We start from the raw sequence: 27,102 nt of genomic DNA, 5'->3' as shown, positions 1-27,102 counted from the left end.
GATTAGGCATTCTATGCAACTGTAAAGACAACAATATCTCATACAATATTCAATTTGCACGAGAACCTGCGATCCGAGTCCTGAAGCATTGTTATCTTTGCGAAGAAACTAAACAGGACGAGAATATTATTTAGTTTTATTCCGAAAATAAGTTGAAATAATATGAGATTATTATTTTCTCCTTTATGATATAAAAAAAAAGCATTCAGATCGGAATTTAGTTTATGTAAAAAAATAATAATAAAACAATGAATTTATTCAGCTACTGAATGATGATTTCAATAATGCAGAATTTATAGCCTAAACTGATGTGATGGAATGGACGCAGTCTCTCTAGGACACTGCGACTCATATTGTGTAATCAATAGTGTGGTATAGAAACAAAGCTTTAAATCGATTGTTGGAGTTGAGGGATTAAGTATTTTATGACTGTAGATCCGTGTGTGTTCACGGGCCGGTTTGCCTGTTCTGAGGGACGAAAAACCCCTCTACTTCCGTATGAGACCGGCTAACTCACCTTTAGTCGAAAGAGACCAGACCAGTTGCTCACTTTATGGACAGGAATCGAACCCAGGTCTTTCCTACTAAAGGGCTTCGTCAATACTAACTTATGGAGGCTCCTATTAAATCATTGAAATCGGTCTAATGATTCGTTTACGTAATCGAATAAAAAAAATTACACTTGGAGGGGGGGGTGATAAACTTATAAAATGTGGTTTCATTAATTAGATTTAACACTTCAAATTTGTCAGATTGTGTCTTATATTGTGTGGTAGGTTAACAATGTTCAAATCAGTCTTAAACCCTCATATTTCTTAAAACTCACTTGGTTGGCTTAAAAAGTTACTGCTATATAAATTTTAATATCTCAAAAAAGCATTAAAGCTATATAGTTACGATAAGTGCAATTATACACCATATTTTTTCTCATTTCTTTAATATATATATTCAATTTCCTCAACTTAAATACCCAATGGAGATACCGATGCGTCAAAATGACGTCACTGAACGTCACCTAATACGTAAACTAATGGCAGTTTAAACATATGACAATAGCTTTGTGACGTCATGACTGTAGACGTACATCAGTGTCATTTTGCACAAAACTGCAGTTCCTTGAATTTACAGTCGGTGCAAATCAACAATCGATAATTATTGACAAGAGAATTATTACGTTGCTTCTTCAACTGACTAAATATAATCACTTAAATTTAATTTTTTGAATTCAAGAACTTCTGTGAATTCTTCAACCCAAATAATGTTCGAAAATTTCCCTTTCAATAATAAAAATTCTTGATACGAATATGTTCTAACGGTAATTAATTTGTTGTTAATTAGATAGAATTTTCTATTCATCGGTGCAGTTAATTGGAGGAAACATTTTTCGTTTTTACTTCAGGAAAAAAAAGAATTCGGAAATGTCAGTGAAATAACACGATTGAGTACTTTCTAACTAGATTTCCTTGAAGTTGAATTTCGAATAAATAACTCGGCCTTTAATCGGAGTCTCGGTGGATAACTTTTCGAATTAAAATACAGGTGGATGATTGAAGAGCAGGAAGCGTGAATGATCTTCAAATTATCAGAATGAAATCAGGCGAGAGAACAAGGAAATAATATTTTGTTTGGTTACTGCTATCGGATTTTCCCTTTCTAAATATATAAAATGTTCCTTTTGACATCCGAAGATCGTGTAACTATCTAGTTTTTTTTTTTTTTTTTTTTTTTTTAACGTGAAATGCCAAGCAGAAAGTTAAAAAACATTAGCTAAAAAGTAAAAAAAATATTACAATTAATGTAATTATACATTATTTAATTACATATTAAAAAATTTTTAAAAATCAAAATTTCATAATTTTTATTATTACAATAATAAATACTGCAACACCTATTTTAACAATATATAAATGATTTTAAAAGAGATAAATAGTCTGATAATATAAATATTCCCCGTGTGGTGGCCGAGATAAAAACAGATCCACCGTAGCCCATGCATGTCGTACGAGGTGACTAAAATGGATATACCCAAGGAGGGTAATGGATGGCAATCCTGTAGCCAATGAAGTTTTAACTGAAGCTCGGCTACTGCTGTTACCCTCCTGCCATGATCAAAGCTTATAGCTTTATATTACCCTGCCCATTTTCTTTACAGATAACGGGGAATATGAAAAGCATTCTTGCTTCACCCATCTAGCAACAAAAAAAGCATATACTTGTAGTACTTGGTTTATAACTGGTGTACAATCAATGAAAGCTCATTTATTTAACTAATAAATTTCAATTTAATAAGAAAATGTTTAATTTTATATATTTAACGTCTTTCTCAACAGAAAGCTTCGTTTAAGTAAAAAAAAAAATCGTTACAAATTTTTAGATTTAATTACAAGAAATCTAAAAAAATAGTCTGATAATTTAATTAGCATATACAGTATTTGTAGTTCGTTTATAAGTGGCGTACAAACAATAAAAAGTTGTTGATCTATTTAACTCCTGAATTTCAATTTAATAATAATTTTAAATATTTAATTATAAATAACTTATTTTAGCTGTTTATATCTTATAATTTTGTAATTTTTAATGATAATTGTTCCCACACCTGTTACAACAATATACAAGTTATTTATATCTGAATGATATACGTACATAATTTCATTCGAGTGGCTTGTTAGTGTTGTGATTACGATAATACGATTTCAGCTTTGATTCCAGGTAGCTGTCGCGGATTAAGAGTTAAGATTAGGATTAGCTGAGTCGTATAAAGCCTAGTGAATGTAATATCGTTTAGTTTGACGAATAACGTCTTTTGAGTTTTGGTTTAGATTCGGTAAGTAATTTTGTTCAGAAAACTTTTAAGTGCAAAATTTTGCTACCTATGCTGGTAGATCAATTTGATCGACGGGATATTTATATTGGGCTCTAGGACCCATTTCTCAAACTTTATTCTAACAGAGTTATTACCTCCTATCAGGCATGTCAAAACCTCTCAATGAAAGCATATTCGAAGAAGTATGCAGAGAATTTCTAAGATTAGGAAAACTATTGAGCGACAACTGGCCAGGGAAAATAAAGCTGTTAGATACAATCCCCCTTACAGCAGTCACAGATGATAGGATGGATGATTTAAATGATGGAAGTATGTTGACTGAACCAGAATTAAGACACTCCAAATATAGAGGATGCTGCATCCCTAGATAATACTCCGCAGTTTTGGGAAACCGACACATAATTCCAAACGGTCAAAAAGAAAAGGAAAATCTCCTCTACTGCAGATACACCTAAAACAGCGGAGATAGAACCAGATAATGAACTTAAAGAAAGGGTATCCTCAGTCGTCCTAAGGGCCAAGGAGCACTGGACGTCCATTGTATCCGCACTGAAATCTTCAGTATCACCTTCATGAAAGCCACAAACATAGAAGGGATACGCATACAACCTAAAACGTCATCAGACTACAGAAAAATAACCAAACTTCTAGACAACAACAACCTGACATACCACACTTTTGCACTCAACGGTGAGAAAAATTTAAAAGTAGTGTTAAGGGGAGTAACTGAAACATTACAAATAGAAGACCTCACTGCAGACCTCCAATTTAAAGGATTTAGCCCAATTAAAGTCAGTCGAATGCGGAGAGCTGATAAAACACCCTATCCTCTAATTCTGGTGGAAATAAGTAAAGACCAAAAACATATATACAATATCCAAACCATCTGTGATCTAGTCATAAAAGTTGAGTCATCGAAACATAAATCAACTACAACCCAGTGTCATAGATGCCAGAAGATTGGGCACGCACAACGATGCTACAAGGCTGAATTTCGTTGCGTGAAATCTGGTGGCAAACATGCATCAAATGAATGCCATAAACCACGCACACTTTGCAAAGTGTGCAAACTGCAGCGGACCACACCCTGCAAACTATAGGAGCTGTATAGCATTTCCCCCAAACCAAAAGATAAAACTCAAAACCAATAAACCTCTTCAAGAACGCAAGTCCTCCCATCGAACCATAGTCTCCACAACGAATGGAAGATCGTATGCTGAAGTTACAAGATCAACCTTTCAAAAAGATCCAAATCAGTCACAACAAACCTATCCTACTGAACATAACAACCCACTTAGGTGAAATGCTTGCTGAACTCCGACAAACCAACCCAACTCAAGAAGCCAAGGATATCATCTTAAGGCACACACAATCACTCCTTATGGAAATTCTTAATGGATAACTCTAAAAAAAAAACCGAAATCGTTACAAATTGTTTCGTGGAACGCAAACGGTTTATCTATCAAATTACAGGAGCTGCAGCAGAAACCCAACCAGACATCACCCTCATAAATGAATCACATCTTTTTCCAAGTGACAAAATCAGAATCAACGGTTATAGCACTTACCGTACAGACAGATGCTTTGCTAGAGGTGGAGGCACTGCGATCTTTGTGAAAAGAAACATAAAACATAATTCAATAGCAGAACCCCAAACAGAACACATGGAAACTACAGGAATAGAAATACATATGGAAAACATAAGCAGCATTACGATATATGCAGCCTACAACCCCCCCCCCCCAAATAAAAAAACTCCTTGAATCTGACTTAGATGTGATACTAAATACAGGCAGAGCAATGATTATAGCCGGAGATTTTAATGCCAAACGTTCAGTCTGGAAAAGCAAAAACTCAAATATTAACGAAAGAATACTCAACTCTTACACCACTTAAAGAAATATAACAGTAATAGGACCCACTGAACCAACACATTACGGAGTAACCGGACGGAATAAAAACATAGCGCACAGCTATCAGATACAAGCAATCAACGACTTAAGTTCTGATCATAACCCATCATATTACAACTAGGCACCATACTAGATTTAACGGAAAACACCACCACATTTATAAATTGGAAACAACTTTCCTCAGCCTTCCAGGAAAACCTTGGTCTAATAACGTATGTAACATCTGCCGAGGATGTAGAAAAAGCAGTGAAAACTCTTGAAAAACAACTACTGACAGGTAACAAATATAACCAAATGTGCACCATCAAATAAACTCACAGAGGATATAAAACTTCTTAATCTGTTTTTTCTCCCAAGAGAAAAAACAGATTAAGAATAGAATATCAGAGAACAATGGACCCAGCGGATAAACAAGCAGTCAATAGAGCAACAAACCAGGTTCGATATGCCCTAAAGGACCACCGTAACCAACTCTGGAATAACAAAATTCACCAACTAAACACAGAGGATCAATCAATATGGAACATGATGAAATCACTCCGTTCAAAGCGTTTTACATTTCCTCCAATCCAAGGTGAATCTAATGTTGTCTACAACGACGAGGAAAAAACTGAAGCATTTGCTGACAGTTTAGAAAAACAATATGCAGTCCCAATTATATCAATACATATAAATTTCATAAGTAAAATTCACACCCAAGTGCGGAAAATAACTCAAAATGCCTCACTCCAATCCAATAACAAATCTGTGTCACCAACAGAAATATATGAGATTTTAAGAAAACTAAATAACAAAAAGGCTCCGGGTCCAGATGGAATAACAAACAAGGTGCTCAAGTTACTTCCCCGCAAAGGGGTTATGCATCTGGTAGCCATCATTAATGCCATCCTTCGGCTAAATTATTTCCCAGAGCGATGTTTGCCGATGTTTTCCTAATTCCCAAACCTGGAAAAAATACACAGTTTCCTGAAAATTACAGACCAATCAGCCTTCTTTCATGCATAGGTAAGATAGCCGAACGTGCTATTCTCACACGGGTTCAAGAGGCAACAGATATCAACCATATAATTCAAGATGAACAATTCGGCTTTATGAAATATCACTCCACAACGCTACAAATTTACAGAGTTATCGAACATATAACCCAAGGGTATGAATGGCACTAACACTGGCGCAGTTTTCTTGGACATCACTCAGGCATTGTAGAGTGTGGCATCACGGACTAATTTTTAATCTACACGAAGTTGGTATTCCATTACCACTAGTTCCACTTATCAAATCATATCTAAATAATAGAAAATTTAAAATAAAACTCAACGGTATCAGATCCACAGAGAGGAGAATCACGGCCGGAGTCCCACAAGGCTCTCTGCTATCTCCCCTACTCTTCTCCATATATATGGCGGATCTCCTCAAGTTGTCCCCATCCATCACCGCTCTTTATGCCGACGACACAATTATCATAGCCAGATCCCTTTGTCCACACCTGGCCACAACCAAGCTGCAGAGAGCAGTCAATGAATTGGAGGATTGGTACACCAAGTGGCGTATCGCAATTAATCCAAACAAAAGCTCTGCAGTACTTTTCACCAGACATAAAGCAGAACCGAATACAAGCATACAAATGTTTGGTAAAATCATCCCTTGGCGCAATTCTACCAAATATCTGGGAATTCATCTTGATAGACGTGTAAACTTCAAGTCATATATGGATAGTGTCGCCACTAAGGCAAGTCAGACCATAGCACAGTTATATCCACTTTTGAATAGGAACAGTTTCCTAAGCATAAGCAACAAAATCCTCCATTTCAAATGGGTAATCAGACCGCAACTAACTTACGCCTCTCCAACCTGGGGTCACACGACTAAAAGCAACATCAACAGACTTCAGATAATACAGAATAAATGCTTAATGTCATTTAATGTCCCATGGTTCATCAGAAACATCCAGTTACATCAAGAAGCCAATCTTCCAGATATTAAGACCTACATGACAGGCATTGCGGAGAAATTCTTCACAATCACGGATAATCACCCAAATCAGCTAGTTCGACAGGCAGCGGACTACAAGCGCTCAGATCGTTTCAAACATAAAACACCGAAATCCTCCATCGCAAGAGAAAGCTGATACAGCCTCAATGCTCACAATGAGCGGGTAAATTACCCACAATAATCTCATCACCCACAATCTAAAATCCAGATGAAGGGATAAAGAGTTAAGGACTCAGTCCATCAACCAATTAAGTTCAAATAATTTCATTCAATATTACTCTGGGATGGTAATGGATGGCAATGCTGTAGGCAATGAAGTTCTGAGGCTCGGCTATTGCTGTTACCCTCCTGCCATGATCAGAGCTTTAATAGCTCAATAACACCTTCTCCCTACACTGTCCTCTACAGACAACGGGGAATATGAAAAGCATTCTTGCTTCGCCCTTTTAAGCCAGTCCTTATAAGGACTATAGTTTCGTTCCATGAACTTTCTACTGAAGTAGAAGGAATGAAACCTATGCAAACTGCGAAAAATCAATTTTCATATAGATATCAGCAGACAAATTTGGTACCGTGGAATTGGAGTGCTATTCAACAATAGAATGTCAGAGTTACATCTCATCTGTCTCCGATCAAATAATGTCCATAACTTTAAACTCAAAAGCAACTATAATTTATACCTAAGCAAAACTTCAGACGAAAATTCCTAGATGCAGCTCTCAAACTACCTCCGCACCTTTCCTACATATTATCTTCGCATCATAGGCAGGGACTTGTAATGCACAAATAAGATCAGATGTTTCAGGAATCACAAAGAAAATGTTTCACGTACTGCAAATGAGCATTTTGATTGAATAAACTATCTTCATCAGTTGTTGATATATGCATATCTCTGTATATATTCCCTATTCATCTTGAATAAAGTGATGATGGTGTGTGTGTGTGTGAGATTAAGACAGCCAGCTGTTCCTGAAAATAAATCTCGATGAAAAAATAAATAAAATAAAGATCATATGACTTCACACATTTCTTTCATTTTCTTTTCAATCTATATTTTCCTTCGCTTTCTGCGACCATCTTTCTCTCCCACAAGCGTGTTCCTACATTCGAACTTATTCGTTTCTAAAATCGCTTCGACTTTATCAACTAAAATTTCGGGATAAGACATTTTTGACTACCTCGACACTTTCTACTTCTTTGTCATAGAGGTGGTGTTGTAGACTTGTGAATAGGTACCTAATCTGATGATACAAGTTCTAGCAGAAACGCAAGTAGAATTTGATCCCAACGGAGCTGCTTGAATTTGCACACGTAATCCGAATTGTAGGGAATGCATCGCGGACGTTTTTTATTGTAAACCAACTTGGAAAACAGAACTGCGAGAAAAACAGATTAGGTTGTAGTTTTATTGGATCGCTATCTTTCAAAATGGACGTGAATATTTTAGCAAACGAATAGTAAAATATGGGACAAAGATGCAAATTGGCTCTCCAATGTTATGTACCGAATATAGTCCCACCTTTCACATGATTTATTTATTTTTTTTTTTTACTGCATCCTCAAACATACAGAAAAATGTACTTCTGAGGGTGCAGAAGTACATGGATGAAGTTCACAATATATATATATATATTTTTTTTTATTTAATTTAGCTTATTCATAGCTAGCGTTCATTCATCTTATGAATGATTGTTATCAAAATGGTTTTAGCTCACTAGCATTTACAGATTTGAATAGAAATATTTAGTGAATAATAATAATAAATACGCAAGTACTTCCGAATCCCCAAAATTTCGATGTTAACAGTTTTGTGGGTTTGGCAGAAACCCACAAAAAAAAAAATATTCCATAATTAAAAACAAGATACAGGAAATACTTCTTAAGAATGCCACCAGAGGGCAAACCTACTCTCACACACAACCAAGGTCAAAACTAGAATAACTTAATCGTCTATTTCCTTCTTATTTTCCCTTAAATTGCCCGTGCACAAGTATTCATACTTTATTAATTGCTACAAATTCATATGAAAACTGAACTCTAATCAATTACTAATTATGATCGATCAAACATCAATAGAAATTACTCTAAAACTTCGCAAACTATTCAAATAAACATTTAGACTCATTTCGAAACCACGTCAAGCACGCCAACTCGTAACAGTTTGACCGAAACGCACCAAACGGATATTATGAATGGAGCTTAAATTCAAATATCGCTTAGTGCACCACTGAAGGCACTACTACTCGAGCCAAATGCGTCTAAATACCCAAGCACTGGTATATGCAATATCTAACATACCTTCAGTACTTCGTGAAGAATCTTCATCACGTGGTTCAACTAATTCGCATAATTTTCAAAATAAGACAGTCTAAATTTAACGCCAACAATTAGCATTACTTACCTTCCTAACTCGAACTAGCCGATATTATTCAGAAAATAGTACCAAAATACCGGTGTTTCCAGATGTAATTCTGTAATGTGACAATAGTGACCTACTGAGAAAAGCGGAAATCAGTAATAATGTAACAAGAAGTGAGGTAATGACGTAAGTATACTTTAATTTATTATTATTATTCCGGGAAACTCCAAGGAGTCGACAGATTCATCGAGGGAGGCCCTAACATCATGTCAAGAACAAGTATTCGACATTCACACAGTATCTATCATACCTTGCCTTAAACTCATTCACGGTCGTAGCACCCACAACAGACTATTCAAATACTCAGACTTATTCCACTCATTCACAACTCTCCAAGTAAAAAACCTGACTAACAACCTCGTTAACACGTTCATTGCCAATCACGCGATATCGCGCGATGCGAGCTCTCACCAAACAGCCGATCACGCGTTATCGCGTGGACGTCGCTAGCTAAATAAAAATAATAAAATTTGGCCACCACACGAAATTCCAATTTTCAGCTTGGCAATAAAAGTGTTAACCACATTCTTGTCCAGCTTCCATGCATGGCCGCTAGTCCTCCCACCGCCAGTCCTATTTTCAAAAATATCTTCTGAATTAATCTTATAGAAACCCTCAATCATATACCCCTTTTCCGCCTATTGACCAATTTTTGCAACCCACAAATCTTCAACCTATTCTCGTAAGGTTCATTCTTCAGACCTGCTATCATCTTGGTCACTCGTCTCTGGACCTCTCCACTTCCTCCTCATCACGAAGAAACCCTGGTGCCCATAACTGGGCACAGTAGGCCAGATGGGGTCTTATCAAGGCTCGATACAGAGGAACAATAACTTGTTTGTCTCTGCATGTTAAAGTATTTTTCAGAAGCCAAGTGATTTGATGAGCTGATTTAGCCACTTTTGCAATGTGCCCCCTAAACTTCAATTCCCTATCCACCAACACTCCCAAATCCCTGGCCTCATCAATCTCCTGGAGTACAGTTCCACCAATGTGATATACTGCTGCTATTCTTTTCACCACAAAATGCATAACCTTACACTTTGCCACATTAAATTGACATCCATTTTTTCTAGCCCAGTCCTCCAAACCATCCTGTAAAATTTTGACATTCTGTTCACTCACAATTGCTCTACCCAACTTTGCATCATCAGCAAAAAAGTGAACACTTCCTCTCAGATCCTTTCCTATATCATTGATGAACAAATTGAAAAGCAGTGATCCAAGAACACAGCCCTGCAGCACACCACTAGTCACAAGCCGTCTTTTGGACTCAACTCCTAAATAAACCACTCTCTGGTATCTTACCATCAACCACCGTCCTATCCATCTCACCAACCCTATATCCATCCCCATCTGCTAAAGTTTACTGATTAGGGTTCCATGTGGTATCCTCTCAAAGGTATTGGCAAGGTCCAGTAGAATCGCTAAACCCATTACCCTTATACACTTCAGCAGTCACTGTGTTATAAAACGTGAGCAAGTTACTGAAGCATGATTTAACCTTCACAAAACCATGTTGTCCCACATACAACATTCCATTTTCATCTATCCAATCCAGTATTCTTTTCTTGACTAATTTCTCTAAGACCTTGACAACGATTCCTGATATGCTAATCGGTCGGAATTTACAACAGCAGTCTTGGAACCACCTTTATGCAGTGGAACTATTTTCCCCTCTTTCCACCCCCTCGGGACTAACCCAGACCCGAAACTCAAATTAAACAAAAAATGGTCAAGGGTACTGACAATTCTTTAGCCGCTTCTCGTACGACACGGGCTGGTATACCATCCAATCCCACAGATGTATTGACATTGAGGTTATGCAATAGACTACTCACCTCCACTTCACTCACCACAATTCCCGTATAATCTACTGGTTCATTCATTGCATGAAGTAATGGCTGACTGTATACCTAGAGTCAGAATAATAAATCAAGTAGGGGTTAAATGGATAACACCATTACGCTTGAGTTGCAAAAAAAGAAAACTATGGAGGGAATTTAAGGAGAAAGGTGACCGGCAGGCACATGAACGGTATAAAGCGCAGGCCAGAAGGGTAACGAGTATGGTAAGAAAAGCAAAAAAGGATTACGAAAGAACATTGGCCATGCAGACTAAAGAGAATCCTAAACAGTTTTTTTCGATATGTTGCAAGTAAAAGGAAAAATGTATATGGTAGAATGATTTTAAAGAATGCCGATGGTAGGGAGGTAACTGAATCATTTGATATATTCTTGCAAAGTGCTCACTCAGTAACTCAACTATATCAACTGATATAGTTACTTCCCTAGCATTGGCATTATTTAAAATCATTCTGCCATATATATATTTCTTTTACTTGCAACATATCGAAAAAAACTGTTTAGGATTCTCTTTAGCCTGCATGGTCAATGTTCTTTCGTAATCCTTTTTTGCTTTTCTAACAACACTCGTTACCCTTCTGGCCTGCGCTTTATACCGTTCATGTGCCTGCCGGTCACCTTTCTCCTTAAATTCCCTCCATAGTTGTTTCTTTTTTTCCACCTCAAGCTTAATGGTGTTATTCATCCATTTAACCCCTACTTGATTTATTATTCGGACTCTAGGTATACAGTCAGCCATTGCTTCATGCAAATACTTCTTAACTGCCTCCCATGCACTATCAACTTCTAGTCCTTGCAGTTGTACATGCCATGGCACTGAATTAATTAAACTCCTAAGCTTGTCATACTTTCCAGTCTGATAATTCCACATGTACCCTGTCTTAATTGAAAATTCTACACCTTTAGCCACCTCCCAAGTCCAGACCCTATGATCAGTCTCACCAATTGGTGGCAATGTGGTCATATTTGTTACAGCCAAATCCTCAGATGTAATTACTAGGTCAAGCACTCTCTGACCCCTAGTATTTTCCATTACATGCTGTCGCGGATAGTTATCCCTTAATAACCGCATAAAATCCAATTCCTTCCTCCCGTGTGTCCTCTCCTCACTACAATCAATGCGACCATAGCTGAAATCTCCCATAATAATCACCCTCCTTCCACTCATTTCTTCTATTTGCTTGTGCATACTGTCATCACCTGGTCTATAGCAGCACCCAACTGTATATTTAGTTCTGCGAGCCACAATCTCACCAAATGGCCTCAAATGTGCTCTTTTCTCTATCCTGCAATTTAACTTCTATTCTCCTTCGCTGCAGCTCATCAGCTGCAGCGAAGGAGAATAGAAGTTAAATTTTGCACATCTACCCTGATTTTGCACATCTACTACATTCAACAACATTTTTTCAAGTCTCCTTACACCGTATCCATTCAAATGCAAGCTATCCATCTTATACAGATCCTTTCGCCCATCAAACTCACTCCACACGTCCACAAATTCCACACCACTCGTCATACATAACCCATGCATAAAGTCATTCGCAATTATGGCCCTCCTTTTAAACATTTCACTGTCATACCGTGGCAAAAGACTAATCATTCTAACTCTCTCACTCTTTTCTTTTGCTACCTCAAAAATTCATTCAGGTCTTCTATCATTTCCATTTTATCTCCTTTCAAATCATTCGTACCTGCCACAACAATCATTTCTTTCACCCTTTCCTTTTGCTCTCTAATAGACTCAGTTACATCCTTTATGGTCGCACCAGGTTGGTACGATTTTGTCAAATCCTCTACTAACACATCTCGTACTAACGAGTCTCCATACAGCACTCTCTCCTTCATTTTGTTTACGTTCACACTCATACGCTTATTTTTTCCTATCATACTTTTTATTATTGGCTGGAACGCTCAGTCGACTTTTGTTCATACGCTCTAGCTGCCGCTTTGCTCTTCGTATCGCTCTGCTCAACAACGCGATCTCACTCATTGCATCTATCTCATCTTTTTTTATTCTCTGTAATACCATTAATTTGCTCTGAATTAATACCATCATTCACACTTTCTACATTCACGCCCTCACAGTTCTCTGCTACAACCTCACCATTTCTTGTCATGTCACTATTTTCTTCATTCTGAAGTTTGACAAAAATATCACACTCACGACCTGAAATACACTTTAATTCCTCATTCTCCTTACATTTTCTACACACACACATTCACTCCTTTATTATCATCTAATCATACTCCAACCGCACTCCGCAATGCGTACATTTCGTAGATAGTACATTGAGTCATCTCCTTTATATTACCGTTATTGAATAAAGATGGCGAACCATCATTACTGGCCGCCATTTCCCTTCGTACGGGAGCCATACTCATTTGTAACGTATTTAATCAAATTATAAAATGAAACACCAAAAACACACACTAAGATACGCAAGGCAAACAAAATTACGTAATACTCAAGTAAATTTATCAATGATAACTTAAAATAACACTTATCTTATCAGGAGCTCTCAACAAACACAAACGATTACGAATCCCTCTAGCGGCGCCACTCAAATTTTAATACTCTTTAGACGACTGAGAATTGTTTTTATAATTATCCTTCCTTAACACACAGAAAAGAACATTATAAAAAATATTAGGACTAACGATACATCTCACCACCTTCGAATGAAAAGTCTATCATTTATTTCAATGTCATATCCAATAATAATTGAAAGGTGCAGGCCAAAACAATGATCTGTAAGATACGACCTGCAGCGCCCCCTGGGTAATTTAAAAAAAAAAATTTCTTCAGAAAGCAACCGTTCGAAGTGAAGTACAACAGAAGTGGGAAGCAGTTAAGGTTTGTTGTAAAAATTCAACACTAATTTGATCGAAAGAGAATGTAATAATTTTATGAATTCTGGCTTCATAAGGGGTGGGTGGGTGAGGAAACAAACTTTTCAACTATCTTTGAATATAACTGCGGATAAGAGAAGATTATATATGAACTGATAATATGCAATGCAATGATCACGGTGATTGGCTAAAATCAACCATGCGACGTATGATCACGTGCACTTGTGTTGAAATTTCAACAATCGACAGCTTTAATTGTTAGAAACAGAAGTCGATTGAATTTTTGAAACAAAGAATTTTCTTTTTTTCTTCATTTCGTGTCTGGTAAAACCATTCACTTAAAAAAATAAATAAAATAAAAATGATTGGAAAACTACAAACGGAGGAAGGAATTGAAAACAGTGGTTTTCCATTATTTATCGGATGCCATGACATTACAGAAACGTAGTTTAAAATTCTACAAGAAATTATTAGTTTTTTTTAAAATATTATTATTTCTTTGAACGGTTTTGCAATTCCGGAGTGATGATGGTGATTATCTGAATTTCTTCAGGTTTGGAAGGGGGGGGGGGAAATAGCACTCAGCGAAAAAGCAATCAAAGAGATGCACATGGAAAGAACGAAAAATAAAATTTTTGTATTTAGATTGCGAATTCTAAATGGAACAGCAACAAAATATTGGTAGGCGGATTCAGATCGTTAAAAGAATTTTGAGATTTTAAAAACAGCACATCAGATTAAATGACAAACAGTAAAAATTGTCAGTTATCTAACTAAAGTATTCCTATCTTTGAAGATATTTCTAAAGGACATGACATAAGCGTACAGAGAAAATAGACCAGCAAACGGTCAAAAGGTCAAGAACATAACGGACTTTTTTTTTTATATACAAGGTTTTTTTTTTTTTTTTTTTTTTTTTTAGTGTTGCAGTCCTAAGATGGCTCTTCTAACTCCTTAATGGTTTCTCCCAAAGGCAACTCCTGAGTGTGAATGCATGCGCTATACAGAAATCGCCTTTATTTGAAGCCCTTCGCATGATATGTAGTAGAGAAAGTGGTCGAAGTTTAGGGTATACACGCAAGTTAGAATTTATTGCTTTATCGCACTCGGATCCATTCAGTGTTTGAATTTTTTTAACTTGTGCACACACATATTACCCGTACTGACTTAAATATTCTACGTGTGAGGCTTTAAGAAAGGGGGAAAAAAAAAACTTAATTTTTGAACAGTATATTTATAGAATAAATTGCTTTTCGTCAGCTATCTACAGTATTAAGATATAACTTTTATAAACAATGTTCGAAAATTAAAAAAAAAAAAAAAGAATAAAATAAAAATAAAACCCACGCGAACGAAATGTACAATAAATTGAAACTCAAGTGCACGCAAGAATGCACACGCGACCTACGTAAACCGATTGTTACAGTAATAACAATCAGCTATTCCAACAATGACTGCCATTTGATGCGTTTGTAGATTGCATTTGTTGACTTTCAAACAGTAGTACATTTCAACAATTAAAATAACTGTGTACATTATTACGTAAGCGGTCACTTCTGTTTTAAAGTTGAATGCCAAACGAATATTTCATTTACATTAGATAATATTGATGCAGAACCTTTTTCTTCAGAAATTTAATCGCTCTGGCATGAAACATTAGAAAATGATAAATTATTTAAATACAAGAAGAGTCTTTTACATAACTTGATACGAACATTCTATTAAATTTCCTGACACTATTAATGATGCATTATAATTAAAACATGAAAAACAATTAATGAGCTTTGCAAAGTAACAGACATTACTATTTTTAATGAAATTATGATTGATAGGTGCAACTTATTTGCATACAAGCAACGTCTCCAAATTATAAAAGTTTCCAAATATTGTATAACATAATTTTGTAATTTAAGCTTTATAGTCGTCCACCAGGTGAAGGTATATTTCTAGCGTCTGCAACACAATATCGTCAATAATGGTTCCCTTTTCTCCTTTGTTTGTTAATGGATAGTTACTTCGTCAAGACTGAAATATGCGATTATTGGCGCTTCAAGCGCACAGAAGATCTAATTTCACGTATAATTAAAAACAAGCATTAGGAACATGATTCGAATACATCAGTAAATTTCTATGGCGACGAAAGAATTTTTTTGTTATATTGGTTGATTTTATATTTCTACATGTCAAGACACGCGATGCAGAACAACAGGATTCAATTTTTCATTGTATATCTTCCAAGTACGGTTTTCCAATGCCATAATAATGTGAATGTGCAAATAGCCGTCGGCGTGGGGTTGAGATAACACCCTGGATACTAAAACACCGTTACTTCAGTCGAATGCGGCTTGCTTCGTGTAACAAGCAAGCAGTAAATTGAAATGCAGCCTAGCAAGAAATTAAATGCTATTTATGCTTCAAGGGGTGTGCGTCGGAGCGCTACTATAAACCACACACAGGTATCAAGGTTTCGGTTCTACAGCTTTAGTGTTTCGTTTAAAAAATTTATAGATGGAACAGAAATGGGATTGGAGGATAAATGGATCAAATGCATTAGTAATATTTTAACAATTAGAAAACGTCTTGAATCCATTGATTTGAAAAACTTATTTTGGGATCGTGTTATCTCTTTGTTAAAGGGTCTATATCGGATACGTGTGTAACTGAAACATTTTACTAATTGCATATAGAAACAGACTATTTTCTCCTGAATACAGAAATAAAAACAACAAAAAAAAAAATAATAAATACTAATTGTTAGTAATGCATTTGAAATCTGCTTTCCATGTTCTATTGTTGGCGGCCTTTTAATTCTTATTCATGCGCATTTCACCTTCATGACTAACAATGGTCAACCATTTCATATATCATTGTTGTAAACGTTTCTATTAGTATTTTTCATTTCTATTTTTGTCGATGACAACTGACCATTTTGTGATTAAATGGAAGATATTTTAGTTAGTGCCAAAAATGTGTATTAAATTTCTGTCACGTTCTAAATAAAAATACCGCAGTTAACCTACAGAAAAGACCTGCTCAATTTATCTTTTACACTACAGACGAATTGGCGAGTTTGTCTTATTTTTTATTATTTTTTGTATAGAGTCGGATTCAGTTATACAATGCTCCTGTTTTGTTTCTTATTCTACATATATTCCATTAAATAACCTGCAAACTTTAGTCTTCTTTCTCTCGTGTCACATATATTAAAAATTATAGGTACCAATTTGAGTAAGTATTATACAGTGACGTCACAAGGAAGAGATGGAACTGCTTGGTTTGAAAACTGTTGTGAAATAAGAATTATGGCAGTTTTTTTTTTCTTTTTTTGTTGTTGAAATACTAATACATCAAAGAAATTGATAAATGCTATTCTTTGTATGATTAAGATTAAGCAAGTCAATGTTTGAGGCAAAACTCAAACCTTTACATCCCCCGAAAATCTCCTATTTAACCCAGTTAATATTGAACTTCATTTTAACACTGCTGCGTTTTAAGTTATTAATAAACTGCCGAAAAATAAAAATATTCAAAGCAATTAGTCATTCAAAAGATTAGTATTAAATATATTAGAGAAATACATCCTATGCTTCAACCATTTTCTCAAGGTCTCTAACTCCCACAGCAGTTCTGTAAGATTCTGCCTTTATGTACGCACCGGGGGGGGGGGGGGTATTCCGGGTCTGCGTGCTCATCCACGAAATATCAGTATCGCCGATATTATATTTTTGCATTTATTCCCGTTAAAGACTCCAATTGTTTGCAGACTTCGGGCGATTCCTAAAATTGAACACAATCTACTAATGCTTCATTGTCCTCTTCAGGAGGATAATAAAGCATTAGTGCTTCATGAAGAAGGCGCTTTTGGCCGCGTAAACATTGCGTCACATTCGCATTAATAGCCCGGGTGTGCTTTCAAAATGCATACACCGTTGAGCCATTCGAAAAGATGTAAAGAGGGCGCAGCGTGTCAAATTCTTAGCAAGCATCTGTTGAGGTTGCAAAGTTTTTAGAAACAACAGACAGTAAAAAATATCTATTCCTGAATAAAAAAATGAATATTCTGTGTATTATAAGATGTTGTTTTCTAATCAAATCCTAAAACAGATTGTTTCCCCCCCCCCCCCCACTCTACGCAGAAGTATTCCAAGTTATCTTGCAATTAATTGTATTGGACCAATTAAGATGAGTGCTGATGCGCTATGCCCTCTCAAAACTTTCATACATCGATAAAATGCAATCACACGGTCATGGGCGTCCGCAGGGGGGGGAATGGGTCACTCCCCCCCCTGGGATCGATTTTAAAATTCCACAAATTATAATCGTAAGATTGATTGAGATATGTAATCTCATCCCCTCGACCCTGTCTTAAAATTTTATTATGGGTTGGCTTGTTGCGGGTTAGCCATAGAACACGTGTTTTATTGCAGCAATAAAACACGTCTTCCTGTTTTTGGTTCATCTTTTTCTGATTTGTGAACAGTGACCGGTTAGTTTGCCCTCTGCGTCTTTTGAGTAACAGAGTGAAGTGTAAATTTATAGTGAAACAAATTTAAAAAAAAAAAAAAAAAAAAAAACATTTTTAAAAGGTAAGTGTATGTAATTTAATATTATTTTACTTGTTAGTTTTGATTTTTTTGCTTTTAAACTGAAATAATTTAATTTAGGATTTATTAATTTGTTGATTTTTAATAAAATATGTCAGTCAAATTTTTAATACATGAAATTGTGCTAAAAACTATTAATTCTGAATACTTTTTTTTCCAACAAATAATCACATAAAAAAAGCTAAAAGACTTTTTTTGATGTAATTATTTAATTAAATCAATAATTATAAAAATTTATTGATGTAAATATTTGTCTCCAAGCTTCCCCCCCGGAAAATTTTCTGCGGACGCACTAGGAGTCTTTATAAAAATAAAAATAAAAAAAAAACGGTTTTTTTTTTTGTGCAGTGTATATGGCAAAAGAGCAATATCGGGTGATCCGGTGCAAGAAAACGCAGAATGTTATTAAGGAATCAAAGTTTGAGGTTCAAAACATTAGATTTTTTTTTTTTTTCGGGTTACGTATTTCTATAAGATTTTATGTGCGTTGCACAATGCCACTATAAATCACACATAAGAGAAATTAAATTCTCATGCAAAAAAAAAAAAAAGGTGGCCTGTTGATGTATGGTTAGTTCCACGTGCACTAGAAGATCATTTTCCCTTCTTATATTCAAATAAAAATGTCAAGTTTACAAGAAAAAATAATCCAGTTGAATCTAATGTTGGCCTACCATAAAATAAGTACCACTTGCGAAACAGCAATATTTTCCCCCCTTTTTAAATGTCTGTTTGCAGCTACTAAATCAACACCCTGCAACCAACAATTTAAATTTAACATACGGCCGCAAAAAAAAAAAAAAAAAAAGTACATCGTCAAATGAAGGAACGCTTCAAAGAAAGGGCAAATACGATTACTTGAGCTGTTCTTCTTATTCCCATTGGTCCCAATGCAGTCTGTTTTCGCTTTTAGACAACTCGCTCTGTGCTTGTATAGTAAGACAACCGAAGGTGCTTTTTTCAAAAAAAAAAAGGCTTAAAACAACTGAAATAACGGGTGAATGGGTACGCCAGTGATCTTTCTAAAATAATCTTCTCCTAGACAAATCAATTGTGAAGATGGGATTACGTCGGTTGGACGAACCTCGGATGGCGTAGTTGCGAGGTCAAAAATTTTCGGTCGTACAAATACAGTTGAATTTTTTTTTTTTTTTTTTTTTATCAATGTTACAAGGAGACTGCAAATCGGCCAGGGAACACAAACACACCTCTTAATTGCTTTTAGGTATATCTGAACAAAGTAATAACTATTTATTTATTAAGTGGATTCGACTCGGAAAAAAAAGGAAGTAATTTATTATGTTGGGGTAAACACGAAGAATAAACTTAAATACTAGAATAAAAAACCTCTTATCCTTTAGGATTGATCGCGAACACAACTACCCCCTTCCCCTGAAACATAGCCATTCCCCTCTTTGCCTTCTTTTTAACCCTAGGCTAATGTTAAGGAAGATTTTCTTATTTGTATTCATATATAAATAAAATTTGGTTCTAGTTTACCATATAGACAATAGATGGCGCTTCTGATGGAGAGTAGACATTCACAAGGGATATGCTTCGTAATATTTTTAGGTTTGTCAGTGTCATAAATTAAGACCAATTTTTAGTGTATAATTTAAGATAAAAAGAAAACAGCGCAATACACAAAAGGGAAGTAATTTAAATGCAATTATCATATTAACAAAACTAATAGTTGTACGGCTAGATAATTAAAAATATATAAATATTACTGGTCAGACAATGTTGCAGTTTTTTTTTTTTTTTCCTTCTATTGTTTTCTCTTCAATTCTATACAACTACGATATTTTCCCAGAGATTACGGCGCCAACATTCTATCAAAATGACTTATTTCCTATTGCAAAGAACTTCTCTTTCATGCGTAGCATTATGAAAATTGTCATAGAGTTACTGCTCAGATAGTACACATCATATTTATCTGCGTGACAGATAAAGGACGTAATCTATTAGACTTACAGGAAGCAGGGATTATTTCATAATCTAAAAACTAACCGGATCCACCGAACGCACAAAAAAAAAATAATAAATAAAAAAAAAAAAAAAAGCTTTTTCCTCAGATGTCGTTTTTTTTTTTTTTTTTTTTTTTTTTTAACTCAAGCAATCAATTTTAATCATTTACTAGTGTTTTAATACTTATATTAAGCACAACTTCCGGTGTATTTTGTACATCGTAATATCCACTGCATTCTTCCGTTTCCCACAAAGGCTAACGCTTTTAAAAACAGGATTTGAGAGCTTTTTTTTTTTCTTTCCTTTAAGCACGCAGATACACACACACACACACACACACGTCAGTCTTTTTAAGAGGGTTCAGTTTACCTTTGGAGTGGGATGGTCGGAATAGCAGAAGTCGGATTCCTTTATAATGTGTGCAAAGCATGCCATTGGTCGAAGCTAGTTTGCGTTAACCGGGCCTGTTCTCACCACTTGGGATGAATAAAGGTCTTTAATGCCATTGTACACGATGTATAATACATCGAAAAAGCACCTCGGTTGACGCTGCTTATAACGAGATAAAAAACCACTCCCATCTTTAAAAAAAAAAAAAAAAAAACTGGACTTGCAACCATAGAGAAAGATCGGAGTTGCTCTCTTTGAAGAAATCTTAAAGATGACAGCAGATTTTTTCCCTTTAAACGCTATTAAATAGTTAGTTATTATATAGCTTGCAGACATCTAAACTATTCTTTATTTCTTTAAATAAAGAAGGAAAAAAATTTTTTTTCAAGGCCATGTTTACTTTAATGCTGTTTTCTATGTTAACGTCAGTTTAATTAATAAAATATCTAAAACTAATAATAAATATCACCCCTCCCCCCGATTCATTTCGCAACTAAACCCTAATACACATAATTATAATGATATCCAATTAAATAGGTATAAAAAATAATCGCAACCTTCGGAAGAGTATCCTTGACCTTGAGTGCCCTCTGGAGAACGGTTTAAAACTACTTATGTCATGTGACACCACACACCTGCATTGAATGCTTCGGTGTCTTTTGTTCTAAGTCGCGTGCCTTTGTACTTCCGGGAATTTAAAAACTCAACAAACACCGGACTAAACCTTGTTGTCTCTGAAGGCTTAACTATTAGCAAATATGGAAATCTAATGGCTTTTTTTCGTTCTAGCGTTACATTTTAAAATCTTGCATAAATAAGCATCTGGTTCTTTGATATACATCTGAATAATTTGGTGCATATTATTAGAAAAAGACTCGCACAAAAAAAAATAAAGAGTCCTGTGAATATTGTATTTGTTATGCTGAGTTGCAAAAATTTGAAATCCCCTTTTCGGATTCTGCGCAGGACACAAACTCATTTGAAAGAGAGAAGTTTACCATGAAAACAGTTGGGTGGGAATGTAATTGTCTGAAACTGGCAAAGTGCCAAAACACAACAATTAACATTTCATTCTTTTTTTTTTTTTTTAAATAAAAAAAGGGAAACAGAAGACATCCTTTCTTGCAATTGTCAATGAATTCAAAAAACATTCTTTTTAACATATTTGACGTTTATTTTGTAGCAAATAGCGTGATAACTAGTGTTCATCATTATAATAATCGATTGTACTATTTTACAATAAATAGACAAAATCCAAATGATGATAAACGCAATACGATTTACTAAGTACGATTATTATTAAAGGAACTAATTAAAAATATGATCCATTAAATTATTAAAAAAGACTAAAACCTGATAATTGATGAGATCGATAATAGAATAAGTTAATTTCTACACATTTAAGTGCATTTTTAACAGCTAAAAGGAAATATGTATCGTATCGCCTACAGAGGGCGTGATTAGTGCAACGAAAATTCGTGGAGTTGAACTGTGCAAGTTCTAAAGATCACTTAGAAATATTCATGAGGAATCCCATTTTTTGGTGGTGGTGGTGTGTGTGTGTGGGGGGGGATTTTAACTACTCCGCTACAAAGATGATAAATATTCAGATAATATATTTGGGGCCGACATCCGCTAACTTAGCGACGAATTCATTCAGAGAATATAAAAACGGATTCCGTTTTTATAGAGGCAATTGTACTCAACTAACCCCCCCCACACACACCCCACCCTACAAATGCTTTTAAAAATATTAGCGTAGTTAAAACCGTATATATTTTATCCACACACACAGTACTTTGTTTGATCATCACCTGCGCAATTATTTTTGCATGATTGGAATTGCAGGACAAATTCAAATTGCAACTGCGAGGAAACAGAAAAAGTCCGGATAATAATTTACTTGGGATTAAAAATGGCTAGAAATTTAAGTTGGAAGCCCCACATCAGTTGTAAAGAAAGTAAAGATCATGCGAAACAGACTTTGCTACCTAAATAGATTCTTGAATTTAAATATGCTAAAAATATTATATTCTGCCTGGATTCAAAGCGCACTACAGTATGGTATATTAAGTTGGGGAGGAATCTATCGCACTACGCTGAAACCTTTAGTCTCGACTCAGCATTAAGTAATTAAAATCTTAACTAGAAACAAATATAAGGGTACTGCAATGTGTAATAAATACACCATACTAAACATACTATCCCTTAGATATTTATACGTCTATAGGGTACTATTATTCATAAAAAAAACGACAACGAATACGTAAATAACAAAGAAGATGCTTTCCTTCATAGACATAAGAGCCTAAAATATATAGTTCCCAAATCAAATAAAGAAGCAATACACAAATATATTTATTTCGTGCCGAAAATATTCAACACACTACCTTTAACAATAAGAAATGAAACTAACCCAAACACTACTGAAAGAATATTTATTTTCTAACAGAAACGAGGAAGCTCTTTTCAAAATAATTGTATAAATAATTGGTATTAGAATATTTGTATTCGCATATCCAGTTTCATGCGTAAAATGTTAAATTTAAAATGCTATTTAGCTAAGTTTTATTTTCTTCGAAAACCTAATTAAGTTATGCAACTTTTTCTACACATATGTAGATCTATATAATGTACATATTATGTTATTATAATAACATAATATAGATGTACATATTACACATGCACTGGACGATCTGCTACTCCTGAGTTAAACAAGACCGTTTAGACTTTAATTATTCGCTAATATAAACGTCGCATTAATGTAACTTGAGTAACCTTTCATAATAACAATCATATCCCAAGGTACACTTATGAACAATATCACATATTGCTCCTTAATTTGAATTCCTTTGGTACGTTTTTTTCCCATATATATATATACACACACACACAAAATCCTACTACTCATTTTTGATATATTTAGTTCACTGAAAACTTGAAGAACAAGCGAGATACAGTTCATATACGTATCAAGGCAACACCAGCGCCGATAAGCCGTGCCTGCCTCTGTTTTAAAATCAATGAGATGGGCACAACCACATAAGTAACATTTCCCGGCTTATTCCTACGAAGTTTATAATAGACCAGACCATCTATTCAACGCTTACCTGTTGAGGGGTCGACGTGGGCCTAGAAAGGAACGACGTGACGGTATACCTCATGTCTACGGCACCCTTGACAACTGGGTTCCTTTTTTTCACGTGCGACTTGCTTACCCCTTATTCACAGCTAGCGTGTACGTCACTCCTGGCAACCAAAGTATCACACGCACACACATACACAAGAGCGTACGTTACAACTGCTAGACGTACGGGCGACCAATGTTACAATGGGGGGTTTTCGTCAACCGTGCTACGATCGCTCCAACGTCGACTGCGTCATGATAGCCACTGTCTTGCATGAGAGCAAAGGCCACCCATTTCCTGGAAGCCAGACTTGTGTTTCATAAGCGGCAAACAATTGTATGTATATATGTTGGAAACCGAGTCGGACGACGGTCAGCTTAGCCAGAGAATAACGATTAGGGCGTTCAACATATTACATTCACATAAATGCCGACAACTTGAGTCCGTACCAGTTTTTATCGCCTGCAGGCTATGTTTATACTTTTTTTTTTTATTCGCCGACGCATCCAGTTTAACATTGGCAGGTAGATATTACAGACGTGGTCATTGTTTGTCCAACGTCATTACCTTGTCATTTATATATACGAAGTGTGGCCCTTATTTGAATATTATCTGCTCCGATGATTTTGCGATCATCCAGGCATTAATTATGGTTACATGTTAGATTACAAGAAATCAAATATGTCCATTAAAATAAAAAATAAATAAAGAAAGAAATAGACATGTTTTTCAGATTTGAAAGTTACATGAAACATTTTAATTGTTGCATATTAACAATGGAATTTGTTTTCATTGTTGGTGCGAGAAAAAAACAACAACCTCAATTGTAGATTAACAATTACTTTTTTCTGTAGGTAATGAACAATGAAGTCAAATATTAATAACGATATTGGCCTTGTAGTTGTAATCAGTTATGTAGGAAAAGATAAGTATATCGAAATAAAAAAAATAATAATAAGCCTCGTTAAGAATGGGTTATCGTCCATTTTTTTAAGCGAACTCATATGCATGCAAAACACTGGCGACCTCCTTATCTGTACACCTTCACAATTCTTTCGTAAGAAGTCGCGTTTTAATTAAAAGAAAATCAATACCTTACTGAATACTCATCCCCATTGCGCGCGCGTACGCACGCACGCACACACACACACACACACACAAGCATTATCGAAGATATAAAGCAAAGAGAAGGACATCCCTTGTGTGTTGTAAAAACTCAGACTTCCAACGTGCAAGAACAAGGGGTTTGGGGAGGGGGGGGGGAGAATTTTAAGAGCTTTTTACACCTTACAAAATGCACTTCGCCACCTTTTCTAGCGGGCTAGGGCGATCTTGTAACGAACCCAGTGACTTTCGTAAAGGCCGTTGGAACGCCATTGATAATAAGCACGGACAGCCTTTTGCCATAGGGGCTGTTAGGAGGTCAGTGACCTTCGGCAGACGGACTAGCGCATCAGTCTTAACATTAAGTTTTTGCATCTTAGGAGCCATCTTCCTGGCTTAGAAGTAAGGCACAAGTGAGGAAAAGGCATTCTAACTGCTTGAAACGATCAGTATGGACGCCTGTCGCGAGCGCTATTTATATTGGCACTCCCCAACTTGTCGAGTGTTTGTTGAGTTCATTTGTGGGAAACGAAAAGCAAGAAAAAAAAAAAAAAACCCTAAATTGACTTAATCTATAATTTATTGTTTAGATTTTATGTATTTTTCAAAATGACTTTTGCCGTTACTCTGCTAAATTGTTAATCAATAAAGTCCCTAATAACACAAGGAAAGACATGTGTCCCCAGATAAATTATTTTTCTTTTTTTTTAAATTCTAAGTCGCTAATAAGTTTGACTTTGCTCTGTTGTGATAGTTCATGACTTGCTTGCTGGAGTTGTTTTGTACATCCACCGCTAGGGGGTTCATTAATTATGAATGTTTAGGAAATTTATCATCTAAATGTCTGATGGTAACGAAGTCCACAGTGGGTCGTTACTTCGACCTTAATTTCCGTTTTTTTTTTCCCTCTCAGGATATTTCCTTTCTAGGATTATTTATTATAAATTTGCCCTTAAGAGGTTTATAGAAAGCTTTAAAACAAACCACAGCCTTCAAAAGGAATAGAAAAATTTTACTGCCAAAACTGGTTATTCCTACAATGCACTTATTATTGATATAATTCGAATTGTTACGTAACAATTAATAAAGGAGCCATTGTTACTACACTAACGCCACTGTTAAGTGTTCAAGCTGGTTCTTGTGATGTATACACTTACTGTTCCAGTACAGACATCCATTTGATGCTGTACATAAAGTGACGTCATTAATAAGAGAAATTTGTTTGAAATGAACACCATTTTGGAAGAATTTCACGACCAAATTAAGCAATGAACACTAGCGAAAGTTATGATTCTTTAAATGTCGATTGCTAACACGTGCTTTATTCACGCGCAGACATGTGATTTGTGCATTGTTACAAATATTCAGCACGTGTAAATGTTTATGTTATTTTCGTTTTTAGAGCGAACATTGTAAGCATTGTTAGCGAATAATACAAAATATGAAGCTGAGAATTAACTTTTCTACATTACGGTCATTTAATGAGATTCCATTTCATAATAAATAAACACAATAATAAATGGTAAGTTTAAACAAGCAGAATACAGCGCCGAGCTAGCATATTTCGTTCTTGACAAGCAGCACTTACTGTTGCCATGGAAACGACATCAAGTTCGTCTGAATCAACAACAAACGGATCTTTTATCATATAGAGACTGATAAAAAATCAATTAATCAAATAATTAATTGAATTTTACAAAATGTAATTAATTATATACGATCGCACTGTTTAGATCGTTGCTTAGCTCACTGTAAGCTTAAATTTTATACTCTACATTAGATTTCACATTTAATTAATTTCTGAGAAATGAGGTAATATTAGATCGACTGAATTCGATAACAATCGGCGAAGTTAGTACAGAGTTCATTTTCGTTACGTAAAGGCGCTGATGCTATAATAATAGCGACGCGAAACTGCTTTTGACAAATGCAAGAAATCAGTATTTCTGAAATTTTAATTAACTTTATGAGTGCGCGCGCGCGCGTGTGTGTGGTGGAGTTTGCCGACTATAAAGTTTCCCTCTTCTGGGACAAAGCGTGGACTT

The 27,102-nt window shown here is 35.4% G+C and overlaps 1 protein-coding gene across 23 annotated transcripts in view; it reads right to left on the bottom strand.

The window, feature by feature from the left end:
- LOC150100409 (coiled-coil domain-containing protein AGAP005037-like) overlaps positions 1 to 27,102 on the bottom strand; it is a 1,356,304-nt gene that overhangs the window by 559,869 nt on the left and 769,333 nt on the right. Inside the window, exon 1 of one of the 23 annotated variants that reach the window (XM_090403269.1) lies at positions 23,936 to 24,001. The exons of the other annotated variants lie outside the window; for them this stretch is intronic. Within the exon in view, the coding sequence (XP_090259395.1) occupies positions 23,936 to 23,989 (54 nt within the window). The 5' untranslated portion in view covers positions 23,990 to 24,001. Of the gene's footprint in view, positions 1 to 23,935; positions 24,002 to 27,102 lie in introns of those variants that run through there. 23 annotated transcript variants of the gene reach the window in all.

Source organism: Typopeltis vanoorti, chromosome 13 (assembly GCF_054136105.1).
Source record: "Typopeltis vanoorti isolate ZY-2024b chromosome 13, IOZ_Tvanoo_1.0, whole genome shotgun sequence".
Taxonomy (NCBI): Eukaryota; Metazoa; Arthropoda; class Arachnida; order Uropygi; family Thelyphonidae; genus Typopeltis; species Typopeltis vanoorti.
The sequence above is the reverse complement of the archived record's forward strand: the minus strand, read 5'-3'. Positions and strand labels throughout refer to the sequence as shown.